Source organism: Anthonomus grandis, chromosome 17, assembly GCF_022605725.1.
Source record: "Anthonomus grandis grandis chromosome 17, icAntGran1.3, whole genome shotgun sequence".
In the NCBI taxonomy this organism is placed as follows: domain Eukaryota; kingdom Metazoa; phylum Arthropoda; class Insecta; order Coleoptera; family Curculionidae; genus Anthonomus; species Anthonomus grandis.
This window is the reverse complement of record NC_065562.1, coordinates 13,449,956-13,464,659: the sequence shown is the minus strand read 5'-3', so window position 1 is coordinate 13,464,659 and position 14,704 is coordinate 13,449,956. Positions and strand designations below refer to the sequence as shown.

The window sequence follows — 14,704 nt, the reverse complement described above, 5'->3', positions numbered from 1 at the left end:
AGGGATCAATAACATAAAAAACAAATATAATACTATATATTAATATATTAAATTTAGTAATATGGTATTGACAACAATTTTTCTTCTAATATAAATAGATCTACGGTTATACCCGCCTGCAGGTCATAACGAAAAATTATACTAAATACTATACCACAGATATGCATTTTGTTAAAAAAAAATTGTTCCACCATCTGTTTTATGCTATGAACAATTTTGAATTTTCGTATCGTTTTATTTTATTTTAAGTGCCACGCTTCAAACCAAGACTTATTTGGAATGTTTTTCGTTTTAAATACTTGCAATTATTTTTTTAGCATGTGTGCCAAAAAAAGTACATGGCGTAAAACACTAAAATAATTCTGAACCCTGGCCAAACATATTTATATCAATATTCGAGAGATTTTTTATTTATTTTATAAATATAATAAGACCAGTTTTGGCAAGGTAATCTTAATATCACATTCTTTGAACTTCATACCTTGTATAAATAAATTTAAAATTTGGTTAAAAAAATTGACTAATTAATTGTTTAATAGTTGACCAGTTAGTTTCATCTCTTGAGCCCTCTTCAGTTCCATTTCATGCATATAAGCCAAAAAGCAACACCACAGTAAACTGCACGCGCTTACTACTGGCACTCGGTTATGTTCAGGAATGTATCGGAAGTTTACCGTCTGGATTATTGGCCAAAAACATACGCCCACCTGGAAAATGCAAACTGTATATTTTCATAATAATATGCAGCATATTTTGTTACCTTCCATGTGGGTAGAAGTTTAGTTTGAACTTCAGTTTTGGCATCTTTGACGGATTTTCCTTGTAGAAGGGTCATTCCGAAAAAGAAACATGCTAGGGCTGCTGGGCCGTATGTTAATTGTTCAACCACTGCCTGGAATTACGCAAATTTTTTGTTGTTTATAATTTTGTAGGTATACACACATCAAAATGGTCTAGGGAACACATACAAATATGTTAATATTTTTGAGAAGATTGGAAAAAAGTTAATTATTGCAATTTTTTTACATTATTCGAATAAAATAACAATATATTTATTAACTTTTTTTTTTAAAAAAACAAAATCCTATTTATTACCGTTTATTAAAAAAAATTATTAAAATAAAAAATTACCAAATACAAACTAAACTAGTATCCAGATGGTCCACCAGGCTAGAAGATTAGATAGAGGGCCAGGGTAGAAGATTGATTTGATTTTCCTCAATAGCGATTCGTACAAGCCGTGCTCGATGTGGTGAGGCATTATCTTGTTGCAACAACGAATTTGGGCCCATTTCGTGTAAATATGGAACAATTACAGGCAGTAGTATATTATCCCTACAACTTATTCCAGTCATTGTATTTTCCACAAAAATGAGGTTCGTTTTTCCGTCAAGTCTAATGCCACCCCAAAACATTAGTGATCCACCATGTTGCCTTACTACTTGCCCGGGCATGACGCAAACGACTTTCATTTCCTTCCTCTCTCCAGACACAAATTCTACCAGAATCAGGATAAAATGAAAATCGAGACTCATCCGTAAACAGAACTGTGGCCCATCTTTCTTGATTCCAATTAACATGTTCTTGGCACCACGTTAATCTTGCACCTCGATTTCCTAAAGTTAACCGAGGAACCCTTAGGGGTCTTCTGGCATGAAGTCCTCTCTCATGCAAACGGTTTCTAATAGTTTGACCTGAAACCTCGACGTTATGCACTCGTGAGAGCTGCTGAACCAAAACAGAGGCTGTTACCGTGGGATTTATTTGAGCTTGCAAAGTTATAAAACGGTCTTGGGCAGGTGTGGTAACTCGCGACGGGCCTTGATGCCGTTCTCTAACATCATTTGTCTCTCTATATCTTGTCCACAAACGGTTAATTACACTGGGAGATGTACCCAAAGTTCTTGCAACGTCTCTTTGACTTGTTCCTGCCTCAAGCATTCCGACTGCTCTTAGCATTTCCTCTCGAGTTAAATGTCGTATTTCCTTTTTTATTGAATAAAAACTAAATCACAATTGTTCGGTTAGAACCACAGAAAATGCGATATTGCGTTAGAATTTAAAAATTATAATCTGCGTTATTTCGACAAAATGTGCAAGTAGCAAAAAACGCTGTTCTGGCATGATTTTTTGTAACCAAATATTTATTTTACTTCGTTAGTATCTTAATATTAAAGGTAGTATCTATTCCATATAAATAATATAAATATATAAAAATTTATAAGGCGAAAAAAACTATTTTTCTAAGTGTTCCTTAGACCATTTTGATGTGTATATGTATATAATAGTGTTATTTGCCACATAAAAGATAAGAGAAAATTGGATGTTTTTTCTGTTTAAATTATAGAATAAAATTAAAAAGAAATTATTATTTTGAGGCACCGAGTTCCAAAACTCAATGACAAGCATGAAAATTTTATACCAGAAACAAAAATCATCAGTATACCTTTGACAAAAAAAAATGTGTAAATACTATATTTTGTTACCTCACTAACTAATTATCTGCTATTTAATAATAAATAGTTATAACAGTTTAGAGTTATGTGACTCATTGTCTTTCGCCACATAGTCAATCTCTTCATTTTCCACTTCATGAGATTTCTCCAATCTAGACCAAAATGTTTCTGTAACAACACATGTATATCTTTTACATTGCTGCTTTAACAATCTATTCTTTCAGGAAAGGTTCCTAATTTAAATTATAAAAAGTCTTTCCTTTCTTAAAAACAGATTTGTATACACTTTTGTAATTTACTTTGCCCTTTATAGATATTGCAGGTGATCCTTTTGATATTGCACATCGGAAATGCCATAGTCTAGCTGTATAAATGATTCAATAGCATTTTTCCAGTGAAAAACTTGGCAATATTTTTCTAAATTAAAAACAATTGCGAAGTCGAAAAACGTCTTTCGATAATTGTAAGGATAATCTATGACTTCTCTTTTCTCGATTTTTTTTCTATCCTTCCAGAAACTTGGTAGAAATGAATGTCCCATTATGGGAAAAATTGCAGTTACTCTAAAGTTCATGTTATACAACCAATACATAAGCAGACCCATCATTGTTACATTTTTATCTTGACAAGGACATCCATCACAAAATAGTTTGATTGATGTTTTATTAGTGAAGTCTATCATGGAGAGCTTATGATACTTACATCATTGACAAGATTTCATTAGATCCCTTGGTGCACAAATTTTCTGTCCATGCATATAAAGTGATACTGTCCTTGGATTTGTCAATTGAATTTCCTTTACATATTCTAAAATTAAAAAGTTAAAGCTGCCTGGAGTAATAATAAGCCAATTGATCTGGAACTCAAGGCACCACCATATTTTTTTGGCAATCAAAGGATAATTTAAATGTGTTTTCTTCAGGTCTTTTTAGAGCTTCATAAAATGCCCTTGCCTTAAGTTTGTGCACTCGAAATGTACATAATTGTTTAGCATTATTATCACCATTATTTTCAACAGTTATTAAACTTTTTAGTCTGAAACATTCTGACCATGCATCAATAGCAGGACTTTTAAAGCTTATGTTAGAATCTTTTGGAAATATTTCCCAAAAATAGTCATACTTCAATGTCAACATTTTGTTTTCATCACAGTATGTTTTTCATAGTTGTCTTAAAGATAGGTCACTTGGCAAGTTTTCCCATTTGTTTCTATATGGTACCAGTAGTTTCTAAATCTCTTACTTTTTACCTCTTCTATTTTCTTTGGGTGAGACACTATGTGTTTGCTATATTTTGAACAGTAAAACTTGAAATACCCAAAATTCTTAAAAAAGTCTTACTACAAAAGTTCCATCTTTAGTTTTGATAAAATATGTTAAAGAAAGTTGTCTTTTTGGAATATTCTGTGATGTATGTTGTTGTAAAGTTATCTTGTTCGATTTTGTTCTAGTGTTTTCATAAAATTTGTTATGAAATCTTTGGATGTCTTGCATGGAGAAATTTCCTCATGCAAAATTACTTTTTTATGGTTACACCTTGGGTTGCAAGGTAAAGTTTTAGGTATATACCTAAAAGAAAATAATACTTTATTAAAATGTTCTTTTAGGTACTTTGTTAAAAGTATTATTTTCTTTTAGACTGTAGTTTTAATACTAAAAAAGTTTTGTATCTGCCTTATTTCCTTAGAGATTTAAAAAACTTTAGACTTTAGAGCCAAATAATGGTGGATTGAAGCTGTTTTGTAATGTACTTAATACTTAAGTATTGATATAGCAATATACTTTGATGAATATGAGTCTATATTATTTCTATACACATTAATAAAAAATCTGTTCATTCACTTACTTTTATGATAGAGGTTTTAAGTGAAGTTACCGGCCACAATTTAGTTGATACCCTGATCCAAGCATACAGTGTCGGGGCTGTAAAGAGACCCCCATACAGACCGAACCTGAACACACTCATCCAGTCATAATTTTCAAGAGTTTTTCCAGATATTGTTTGTTGGATGAGGCAAGAGGTTGGCCAAAGAGTACCTAAAATAGATAATTAGTTAAGCACAAGAATAATCAAGACTTGAGTTAAATTATATAGTATATTCTAAGTGTATTTATATCAAAAAACAGCTTAGCCCTATGTTGGATAATGCAACTTTCATTTGTGAAATCTTGGGAATGTATGAGCTCATTTAATTCTATCCAGAAAGTGATTATACTATATGCTAATAATTTAGGTACCCACCATATGATATCATCCCCTTAACAACAGGGTGCCTGCTAGTAAAGGCAGCAAACCTTGATAAAATCACCACCATTTTAATTAACCACAAAACTTAACTGGCTTATACTAAATACACTTTCTAGTTAAATTTTAACAAATAATCAAAAGCTGTTAACGTTTGCTAATCGCGATAGTACCCTTTGGACCCTACCAACTTCCCCAAACCCAGACCGATTACTGAATGAACAGATTTATCTCTATGGACTGATGCCAAATTCTCCGTTACGTTGTTGAGGGATTTTTGCCAATTTAATCAGGCCTTGAAAATTAATTGCGAACTGGGATTTGATCATTTTGTGATTGCATGAATCGATTTTTTTTTAGGGGGACAAAAGTGAGTCAGAAACAGCTGGTTACGTCAGTAGAGACGTCAGAGCATAATCAGCTGATTTTGACGTACACCCGAATGTGAGGATGTTTTTCATTTCTTTTGTAATTTAGTGTACCGATAAATATATATTTTCTATTTCTATACTTAGAGTTAGAGGCGTACAGAATTTATTTTTATATATCTCGTTAAATGAGTACTAGAAACTGGCCTTAAACGTGTAACCTGTAACGACCCCATGACCTTAATGATATTTATTGTTTTGACGTGTAATATGTCAAACGTCATAGTCAACTGATCCGGAATATCGGCCTGTTATTGGATAGAAAATTGGAGGGAAGACAAATTTAGAAAAATATCAACAAAATCAAAAATAAAATAAATAAACTATAAACATACAAAAATAAAGTCATTATTAAATTTCTTAGATTTGTTCATTAAGTGGAATTTAGAAAAAAAAGTTGAATAATTGTCAGGAGTAAGTCAGTACCAGGTTGATAGTTTAGGTAAATATTTCAGTTTGCTGTTAAACAAGCCCAATTTTTCTTCATTTTTGTAGATAGTCCTTAAGGCCAGTGAGAATTAAGTATGTGTGATAACTACATATTGCAATATCATAAACAAGATATTTTAACTATCTTGGAAAACCCCAATAAGGAGGGCAATTTTTGTCTTAATATCAAGTGAGTAGGAGCCTAAATATCACAACAAAATAACTGTCTTGTAATAGGGAAGTTTTTTTATACAAATAAAGTAAAGAATGCCTAAATTACTCTGCTTTTATTTTGGTTTGCAATCACTTAGTATACCCCAGTTTTTTTCCATTTCTAGCTAGTAATCTACTATTTACTGATAACTTCTGCAATTATTCAATCATAGAAAAGTTATAGAAACCTAACTTAATATAGTATTTCTGTTTAGTTTTCAAGAATTATTTGACAGAGAACCCACCTTAGGCCGCAGCTTACTCTCCGATCCAGAAACTGTCTTAAAAAAATGGAATGATGCTGCATTTATGGCCCAAGGCACCTTTTTAAAAAACAATCCAAATTTTGTTTTAAAAAATAATGTCAACTGCAGAGTTTATAACTTACCACCAAGCTCTCAAACCAGTTTGCCTGGGAATGAGGATGTAAATAGATTTTTGCAAGTTACTGGTAAACCCAAGAGTTGAATCTGTTGAGTATATATTTAATAAATTGTAATTATAGGCACAGTAGTAAGAATGTCTGCCCGGAAACTCCTAGAATTTCAGAGGCAGTACATTTGTGTCAAATGTAAATATCCTGTTACAGTTGAAGCTCAATATGATAAAATGAATATTATTAAACAGCCAAAGAGTTGTCCTAATCCAGAAGGTTGCAATAGTAAGTTTACTATAACTGGGGTTAAATGTGATAAAAATTAGCTTGTTTTTAGGCAAAACTCTACTCACTTTTGGAGAATTACATAACTACAACTGTAAAGATTACCAAGAAATTAAAATTCAAGAGGATCTATCCAGGTTGGAAGGGGCAGTGCCCAACCATATGATAGTCACTTTGGAAGATGATTTGGTGAATACTTGCAAACCAGGAGAGAATGTTACTATTACGTATGTAAATTTGATATTTTCTTAAAAATAAATTTAATATATAACAATCGTGCAGAGTTATAGTAAAAAGACGATGGGCAGAATTTGATAAAGGGGCCAAAATTCTGGTAGATGTTGTAATAAGGGCAAATTATTTGGAAGTTAACAATAGTGCCTGCCATTCTTTTGCTGTATCTGATGAGATTAAGGAGTTTTTTGAAGATTTTTGGGAAAGGCATGCCGAAGAGCCTTTAATTGGCAGGAGTATCATTTTAAAATCCATTGTACCAGAGGTAAGACCGACATATTTATTAAATTTGTTTCCTATTGCTTACATGGCTAATTTTATTAAAATAAAATTTTTAAAGAAGAAATATTTGGAATTTTGCTAGTTTAATTAGCAGGTTTTACAATATATACTTCAGAATATAGTTTCCATCATTTCTTGTATATTTCAGTGTGTTTATGTAGAATCCTGTGTGTTTAAAATGCAAATTCCTGAAAGGTCCTGCCTGTATTATAGGTTAAAATTCATTACTGAGACATAAAGAAACTGTGTCCTGGGCTTTCTAACTTTCTGGGTATTCCCTGAAATGTTTATTATTTAAACTCTATCAATTCTTTTTTTGAGCTACACAAAATATGAGCGTTTTTAATATTTATCGATTCTTTGATATTTAGATAACTTAATTACAGATTTGTGGCTTACATTTAATGAAACTCGCCCTAGCAATCGTATTGGCCGGTGGAAGCCCAAATAAGGAAAGCGAGGAAAACACTGGGGTGGACAGGAGATCTGAATCACATTTGCTCTTCGTAGGCGATCCTGGGACAGGTAATTGTCAAACAATTGATTCAAAACAATTCTTAAATTTAGATAGACAAATAAATCCCTTCGTAAATTTCTCCCTCTGTATATTAATGTTACAGACCTCTTGTCACTTAATAAAATGTCATTTAAATCTATGAAAATTGGTCCTTCGACTTACACAAATATTAATTTTGATATTGTTCAAAATTTGGATTTAAATATTATATTGGATAGCCAGATTTAATTGTTAATACTGATGTTGACAGTATAGAAATGCATATTCATGAGAGTTCAATTCTGGAAGGGAATAACATTAGTAGTCAATCACCTAGGGTAAATTTAATAGAGAACAGATCTTTTTTAGAAATAGACAAACAAATAGGTACTGCGCCTCCTTAGACATTATTTCTGAAGAGTTTAGAGTTTCCTGATGTTTTACTATTAGTAGAAAACTGATGTTTAGAAAATTTTAACGGGGGAACAACATGGAGAGGCCTTTTGAATTCTCTTTGATACTTTCTTAATGTTATAGGGCTAAAATGTAAAGGGATATTATGTTTGGTCTTATATTAATGTCCATTAGGAAAAATATATATATTTTTAGAAATACTAATATGTAGCTCTCCTATAGAGTCTAGAGTACTCTGCTATGTGGTGATTTAAACATCATTTTTTTTTATTTATATTAAACATCAGGACAAGCATACTAGAAAATTTTTTTACGCCAATGAACTTACTTACACATGCATGTAGATCAGCCAACTCATCTCATAGCAATTTCTTTTTCATTAGTAGATTATTTTTGTTCCAATCTTTATAAGCGCAATATCGTCCGAGGCAATTCATGGTTACGCAGATTTGACTAGAAAACGAAAGTGAACTAGTGCGAGACTAGATAGATACTGTGAAAAAATTTAAAGACTTTAAGTGAAATTGTAATCCGAAAGACTAGCAAAGTGTCCTTGCTGCGAAAAGCTCCATGGAAGAATTTTATCAAAAATTGTGCAACTTATATAATATGTTTTTTCCTTTCATAAACATTAAGGAGCCAAAAAGAGAGCCTTGAAACACAAAGAAATCTCAGAGTCTTGGGGGAAAAATGTGTGGACTTTTCATTTATATTCGTAAATTTTATATAAATAATCAACACTTTTTTAAATATGTTAATAATTATAAAAGAATTTACAGAGCCTTAATTTTAATGGCAAAGAAAACTTATTTTCAAGAAAGAATTAAAATATCAACTAATAGGGCTAGGGAGCCGTGGAGAATGGTTAATTAATGCCTTAAGGGGCAAGGCCGGTAATTTTTCTCAGGTTTTAAGCGATTTAAAAGCTGATAATTTAAATTCATTTTACTGTACTATAGCTGACAACCTCTCAAAAACTATACAACGAGCTAAAAATCCTTTGAACTATTTGTCACAGGTGAGTGTACCTGAAACTTAAAGGTCCCTCTGACGTTTTAGAAATGAGGGAAATTCTTTCTAAAATCAAAAATAAAACTAGTTCAGGTTGGGATGAAATATCCTTATTGCGTATTTTTCTGGCTCTTCCTCCAGAGATGTTGGAGATACTTGTAGCTTGAGCTGCGATCAACACCTCTTTTACCAGGGTTGTGTTCCTTCATGTTTGAAAAAAACTAGCATTATCCCTCTTCATAAGGGTGGAGATCCAAATGACCCATCAAATTTCCGTCCAATTGCGCTTCGTCCTACATTGGGAAAAAGCTCTTGAAAAGTAAGAGCTATTTGATTTCTTCAATGACATATTTTTAGAGTATTAAGATTTGGGCAGGATGCTAGCACCGGTGACGCGATTTTCGCATTTTATCTAGGTGTTTTGTGATTTGGTAAAAGCTTGCGACTGTGTGAGTTATCAAGTACTCCTGGAGAAGAGAAAAAATAAAAACTCCAAGTCTCGGTCTCAAAACAAAATTTCAGGGGTGTTGGTTTGAAGTGGTTTAAGTGCTACCTGTCTGCCCAAGTCCAGGGAGTAGTTTTTACTGGTGAAGTATCAAGGGACTTACCCGTCAATACTGGTGTTCCCCAGGGTTCAGTTTTAGGCCCACTGTTGCTTCTTTTATATGCCAACGATCTTCCCCAAATTTTAATTAAAGAGAAACTCACTGTATTTGCAAACGATACAACTATCTTGTGGCATGATGCATATTTTCAATTAAGCAAAAAAATAACTGCCGGTGTTCACAAAGTAAAAAACTGGTGTCACATAAATTTGTTAATTTTGATTGTTTCTAAAACTAATTTTATTAGTTTGTTTTAAAATTTCCATTAATGGATGGACTCGGTTCTTGTTGCAACCCAGCAGTTTAATAAATTTTTAGAATTGGTAACTATGATATTAATGAATTGATAATACTTTAAAATTTAGGGATTTCACATCTCCTTGGTTTGCAGTGGCCTCGTGGTGCTGTTATGCTCTTAGAGTGCTAGCAAATAATTTGAATTTTGCAATAGCTAAGAATGCATATTATGCCCTAATTGAGTCGCACCATGGTATTCCATTCTGGGGCTCCTGTTCTCAGTTTCTTTTTAATAGCTTGTTTGTTTTTCAGAAGGGAGCAATTCACTAGTTATGTAGGGTAAGATCTGCTAGTAAGTTGTGTCGCACTTTATTTGTTGAATGTAAAATTTTAACTTTGTGCTGCGTCTTTATTTTAGAAACAGCAACACTATGAACAACACTAACATATAACAATAACACTGATACGATCCGCCAAGTCTGGTTACTCTAGGCTTGTTAAGAATTCATTTGTATTTGAACGTAGAAAACTTTTTAACCATTTAGTCTTAAACTTAAGACAACTGAAGTGCACAAAAAAAATTAAGAAGGCAGCAAAGCACTTTTGGTGAATAAGAGATTTTATATAACTTTAAGAGGAATTTTATGCAGATAATTTGATCCGATGCTTCTTTTTAATGTTTCTGGTTTTTTTATCGTCATTGGCGAAATTTTAATTTTCTATTATATCTAGGTTACTTTGTCAACAACTCTTTATCTTTGACTCTATTCCAATCACTCTTTCTTCTACAGGTAAATCTCAAATGCTACGTTTTGCCTCTAAAATAATTTCCGGATCCGTTTTAACCACTGGGGTTGGCTCTACTGGGGCCGGTCTCACCGTTACAGCAGTAATGGTTAGTGTTAAACATATTTTGGAAGACTTATTAAAAAAAATATATGGGAATATGGATTTTAGGATAATGGAGAATGGCAATTGGAAGCTGGTGCTCTAGTTATGGCTGATGGAAGCCTCTGCTGCATTGACGAATTTAATTCCATGAAAGAACATGATAGGAGAAGTATACATGAAGCTATGGAGCAACAGACTATTAGTGTCGCTAAGGTAAGGATATTTCTCACAAGAAGTTTTTATGATTAGTAAATGTTTATTATGCAGGCAGGAATAGTGTGTAAACTTAAAACCCGCTGCACTATTTTGGCAGCTTGTAATCCAAAGGGTAACTTAGACCCTGATCAACCCTTATGTATGAACGTGGCCATGTCCAGTCCATTATTAAGCAGATTCGACTTAATTCTTCTAATGAGAGACATAGTGAATGAGGAGAATGACAGAAATATTGCTAAATATTTACTGAACGTAGATGGCAAAGTAAAGGATGATAGTGAAGTGTGGACCTTAAAAATTTTACAGGTAAAACTATCTCAAAAACGACAACTAGCATTTTGAGAATATTCTTTTTTTATAGGCCTATTATTCTATTATAAGAAAAGAAGCGCCAAAGTTAACCATAGAGGCAGAAACGATTCTTAGTACATATTATCGGCTACAGAAGCAATGTGTCGGACAGAATAAGGCTAGAACTACTGTAAGGCTGTTGGAGAGTCTTATAAGGTATTAATTTTTTTTAACCTTAGTCTAAACAGTGTTTGAACTAATTTTGGATACACTGTATATAATGTTTTTAAGGTTATCCCAAGGCCACGCCAAACTAATGTTTCACCAACAAGTGGAAATCCAAGACACAATATTCGCCATCGTTTTAATCGACACCGCAATGGACCGAGAAACTTCGCTTCTCAACTTGAAAGTGGATAACGACAGCTTCGAACGTCCTGAGGAACAATACTGGGAAATCTCGCAAATTATCCTTGAAAAACTCAATTTGGACTATATTTACGAACGGGAAGTGAAGAAAAAAAAGACGGCACCGTTTAAAAAACCGCCGGAAGTGGTTCCGCAAAAGCGAGACGTGAAACCGGCCCTTTTGTTTACACAGAAGAGATTTGATCCTGAGGATATTTTAACGCAAAATGGGACAAGTTGCCTGAGAGCGATTCAAATACGCAATAATAGCTTTAGTATGGGCCAAAAAGGGTCAAATTTTAGCGAAGATAGTGGGAATTTTAGTAAAGATTATAGCTCTGGTGATTGTCAGAAGCCTTCGTTGCCAAAATCTAATCTAAACTCATTTTTGGAACGACACACTCAAACGCAGAAGGGAACGATTCACTCCCAAAGTATTACATGCAGGAGGGAGCATAAAGTGTTAAATTTTACAGAAAAGAGTGTAGGAACTTCCGATAGAGATTACAGTTCTGGATATGCTCAAAAAATTATTCTGGATCAAACAGAAAAGCAAACTAGTCCATATACAACAGGTGTATCTTCAAAAACAATTAAACGTCAATTTCCAAAGTCACTTTTGGATGATGCAGATTTAGATTTTGAAATGAATTTTAACAAATTTCCTTGCACTTCTCAAAATTTGAAAAATCCTGCTGAGAGAGTTGAAGGTGATACTGCGAAAGGTGGTGAAAGAGAAGACGAGGAAATGAATTCCGATAAAATCGTATTAGGTTGTACCAAACAATCTATGGCACGAAAATGTAAAGCAAATATAAGTGAAGACAGTGGAAATTTTACTATTGAATACAGCCCAATGATTAATAAAAAACCACGAAAATTTAACTTTGTTAAAAAAAATCCTAAAGAATCTCCTATTGTGGAAAAACCAGATCTTAAAAAATCCTTGGAGCGCCCTCAACCGATCCAAACCAAACAATCAAAGAAATCTTTATCAGAAGTTGTAAAAAGTTACGGTGAGATGGACTGGGACATGGATTTTGATCAGTATTTTGACAATATAAAGTCCCAACAGAGTCAATCGGAGGCCCAGACTAACAGACCTAAATTTGAATCACATTCTGTACAATCTAATATAAATAAACTTGAAAATAGTGCAGTGGATAGAGAGTCCATTGCAAGTGACGATTTGGATATTGAGAATTGCGTTGACTGGAACTTAGGAGAAGACGATGACTTTCCTACGAGTACCCAAGTTGAAAAAAATAGGAAGGATTTTTTAATAAAAAATCAAGCAAATATTTCAGTTGTTGAAAAGAACCCTCAAGATGTTCCAGAAAAACGTAACAGTAATAAATTACCAAAAGCTAAAAGTTCCATAGCAGATCTCTTCGCAGCATTTAAATATCAACCGAGAGAAGATAAAGAAGAAATAACAACGGAAAAAGCTTTAACTTGTACTACAAACACCGAAAAATTAAGTGAAAATGCAGTTAAGAACATAGAAAATGAAGCCCCAAAAGTTGTTGTAGGTAAAGCTAACATCTACAATGGATCAAAAGGCCGTAAACCTACATTTCCTAAATCGGTTCTTGACGACGAAGATTTTGATTTAACCCCATTTGATTTTACTTCTCAAATATCAGAACGACCATCTCAAAATTCACAAAAGACATTTAAAAAAGTGAACAGTGAAACATCTTTAAACGAAAATATCTCTTCACAAAAAAGCGGATTCTCATCGATAAGTTTATCGCAAACTGAGAGTGAATTTTCAAAATCGTTTCTCGACGATGAAGATTTGGACTTTGATAAGAACCCTTTTTTGCCTCAGAGAGTGGAGACCCCTGGTGATAGTAGGGACTTTTGTGATATGGGTCAGAAAACTCAGATGGGCTTTATTAGGGATAAATTTACTTTTAAGAAGGGTGGGAAATTGTTATCTAGGACTGATAGTAGCAGTTCTACGAACTAGGATGATCACGGTATCTATAGTTTAAGAGTTTTTCATTTATTTTTTAGGAAACTGTGATATATGGATAGTGCTAGTTTTCTAAAAAATATTAGGTTCAGTTGTTCAAAGTTTTCTTCTATTTCCAACTGATATGTGATTTAGTTGTAAAAATACTTTTTGTTCTAGTTTGTGTTAAAATATACATAAATTTAATGTTATATTTGACTATTTGCTTTTTTAAATTTACATCAGGGCTCTACGCTTTTGGAGCTAATCTAATAAAAATTTAAATGTTTGAATAACAGGGATGAAAGGGCAAGGATTATTTTTATAATTGACCTATTTTACTTAGAATCAAGACTTTTTCTCGTGCTTTACAGCCTTGAAGATAACTTAGGTAAAGGCCGAAACGTCCTTAAATCCTTTTTAAATCCTTTTTGGCAGTAAGTTAAATATTTTAGACAGTATGATTATAAAGTCCTGGGAATTAGAAACATTTTGTTTAGATTTGTTCTGGTACCAATAGGATAAGGGCTAATAACATTTTGAAATCTTACATTTCCAAAATCAAACCTGATGTAAAGCTGTCTGATTTATTCAATAGATTGGTCTCTGTAGATAAAAAATCACTAGGTTTTATTTCGTTGACTAAATGAATTCTTTTCTTAAACAAAATTATTTTGACAAGTTATTTTTGTGTAATAAGTAGTGGCGATAAAGCATTTTTACATGCAGGACCCCAAGCTACAATTCCATAAGTTAATATTGATTTTACAAGAGCCTGATGATATTAGATCCAACTTGTAAGGCACCATTTGCCTTAGATCAAAACTTTTTTATTTATAACGTTAAAATGATTTTGTCAAGCGATACATCGATCAAAAAATATCAGTTCTATTAATTTTTTCGGTGCAATTACAGTAAGTGGATCTTTTTTAAATCAGATGTATGCATAGCAAGACTATTCCTATCTGGTAGGCCTCTATTCGGCCTAACAATGGCAACAAATTTACTTTTTTCAGTGTTGCTGCAAAAAATTGGAATCGAGCCAGTGTTCTCTCTTTATTCTTGCCAATGCCTCGACCTCACCTCTGTCAAAAGCCCAGGTCTCGAACTAAAATAGCAGTAACATCTGCAAATCACACTTTTTATGACTGAAATTAGAGCATTGATATGTACAAAAAAAAAGAATTGGACCCAACACTGAAGGAACGCCGCACTCCACCATTTGAGG

At 33.0% G+C, this 14,704-nt stretch overlaps 2 protein-coding genes across 3 annotated transcripts; one reads left to right on the top strand and one right to left on the bottom strand.

The window, feature by feature from the left end:
* Window positions 1–27: 27 nt before the first annotated feature.
* LOC126746042 (mpv17-like protein) lies at window positions 28–5,043 on the bottom strand. Its single transcript, XM_050454123.1, has 4 exons — window positions 4,698–5,043; window positions 4,302–4,492; window positions 761–892; window positions 28–707 (listed from the first exon to the last, which is right to left on the bottom strand). The coding sequence occupies exons 1-4, from the start codon at window positions 4,768–4,770 to the stop codon at window positions 525–527; spliced, it is 579 nt and encodes a 192-aa protein (XP_050310080.1). The 5' UTR covers window positions 4,771–5,043; the 3' UTR covers window positions 28–524.
* Window positions 5,044–5,202: 159 nt separating this feature from the next.
* On the top strand, window positions 5,203–13,688 carry LOC126746037 (DNA helicase MCM9-like). 2 transcript variants are annotated; one of them, XM_050454114.1, is made up of 12 exons: window positions 5,203–5,570; window positions 5,628–5,747; window positions 5,986–6,221; window positions 6,276–6,431; window positions 6,484–6,658; window positions 6,714–6,930; window positions 7,334–7,472; window positions 10,502–10,605; window positions 10,668–10,814; window positions 10,869–11,123; window positions 11,179–11,324; window positions 11,400–13,688. In XM_050454114.1, the coding sequence occupies exons 2-12, from the start codon at window positions 5,653–5,655 to the stop codon at window positions 13,489–13,491; spliced, it is 3,762 nt and encodes a 1,253-aa protein (XP_050310071.1). In that variant the 5' UTR covers window positions 5,203–5,570; window positions 5,628–5,652; the 3' UTR covers window positions 13,492–13,688. The 2 variants fall into 2 exon arrangements, with proteins under 2 accessions (XP_050310071.1, XP_050310070.1); XM_050454113.1 differs by having other exon boundaries at window positions 5,624–5,747.
* Window positions 13,689–14,704: the final 1,016 nt, after the last annotated feature.

Excerpts from the sequence above, each read along its gene's own strand:
- LOC126746042 (XM_050454123.1), bottom strand. The coding sequence starts at position 4,770 with ATGGTGGTGATTTTATCAAGGTTTGCTGCCTTTACTAGCAGGCACCCT. Across the intron at positions 4,493-4,697 it reads TAAGGGGATGATATCATATG|GTACTCTTTGGCCAACCTCT; the intron begins GTGGGTACCTAA and ends TATCTATTTTAG. Across the intron at positions 708-760 it reads AACTTCTACCCACATGGAAG|GTGGGCGTATGTTTTTGGCC; the intron begins GTAACAAAATAT and ends TGCATTTTCCAG.
- LOC126746037 (XM_050454114.1), top strand. The coding sequence starts at position 5,653 with ATGTGTGATAACTACATATTGCAATATCATAAACAAGATATTTTAACT. Across the intron at positions 7,473-10,501 it reads CGTAGGCGATCCTGGGACAG|GTAAATCTCAAATGCTACGT; the intron begins GTAATTGTCAAA and ends TTTCTTCTACAG. Across the intron at positions 11,325-11,399 it reads CTGTTGGAGAGTCTTATAAG|GTTATCCCAAGGCCACGCCA; the intron begins GTATTAATTTTT and ends AATGTTTTTAAG.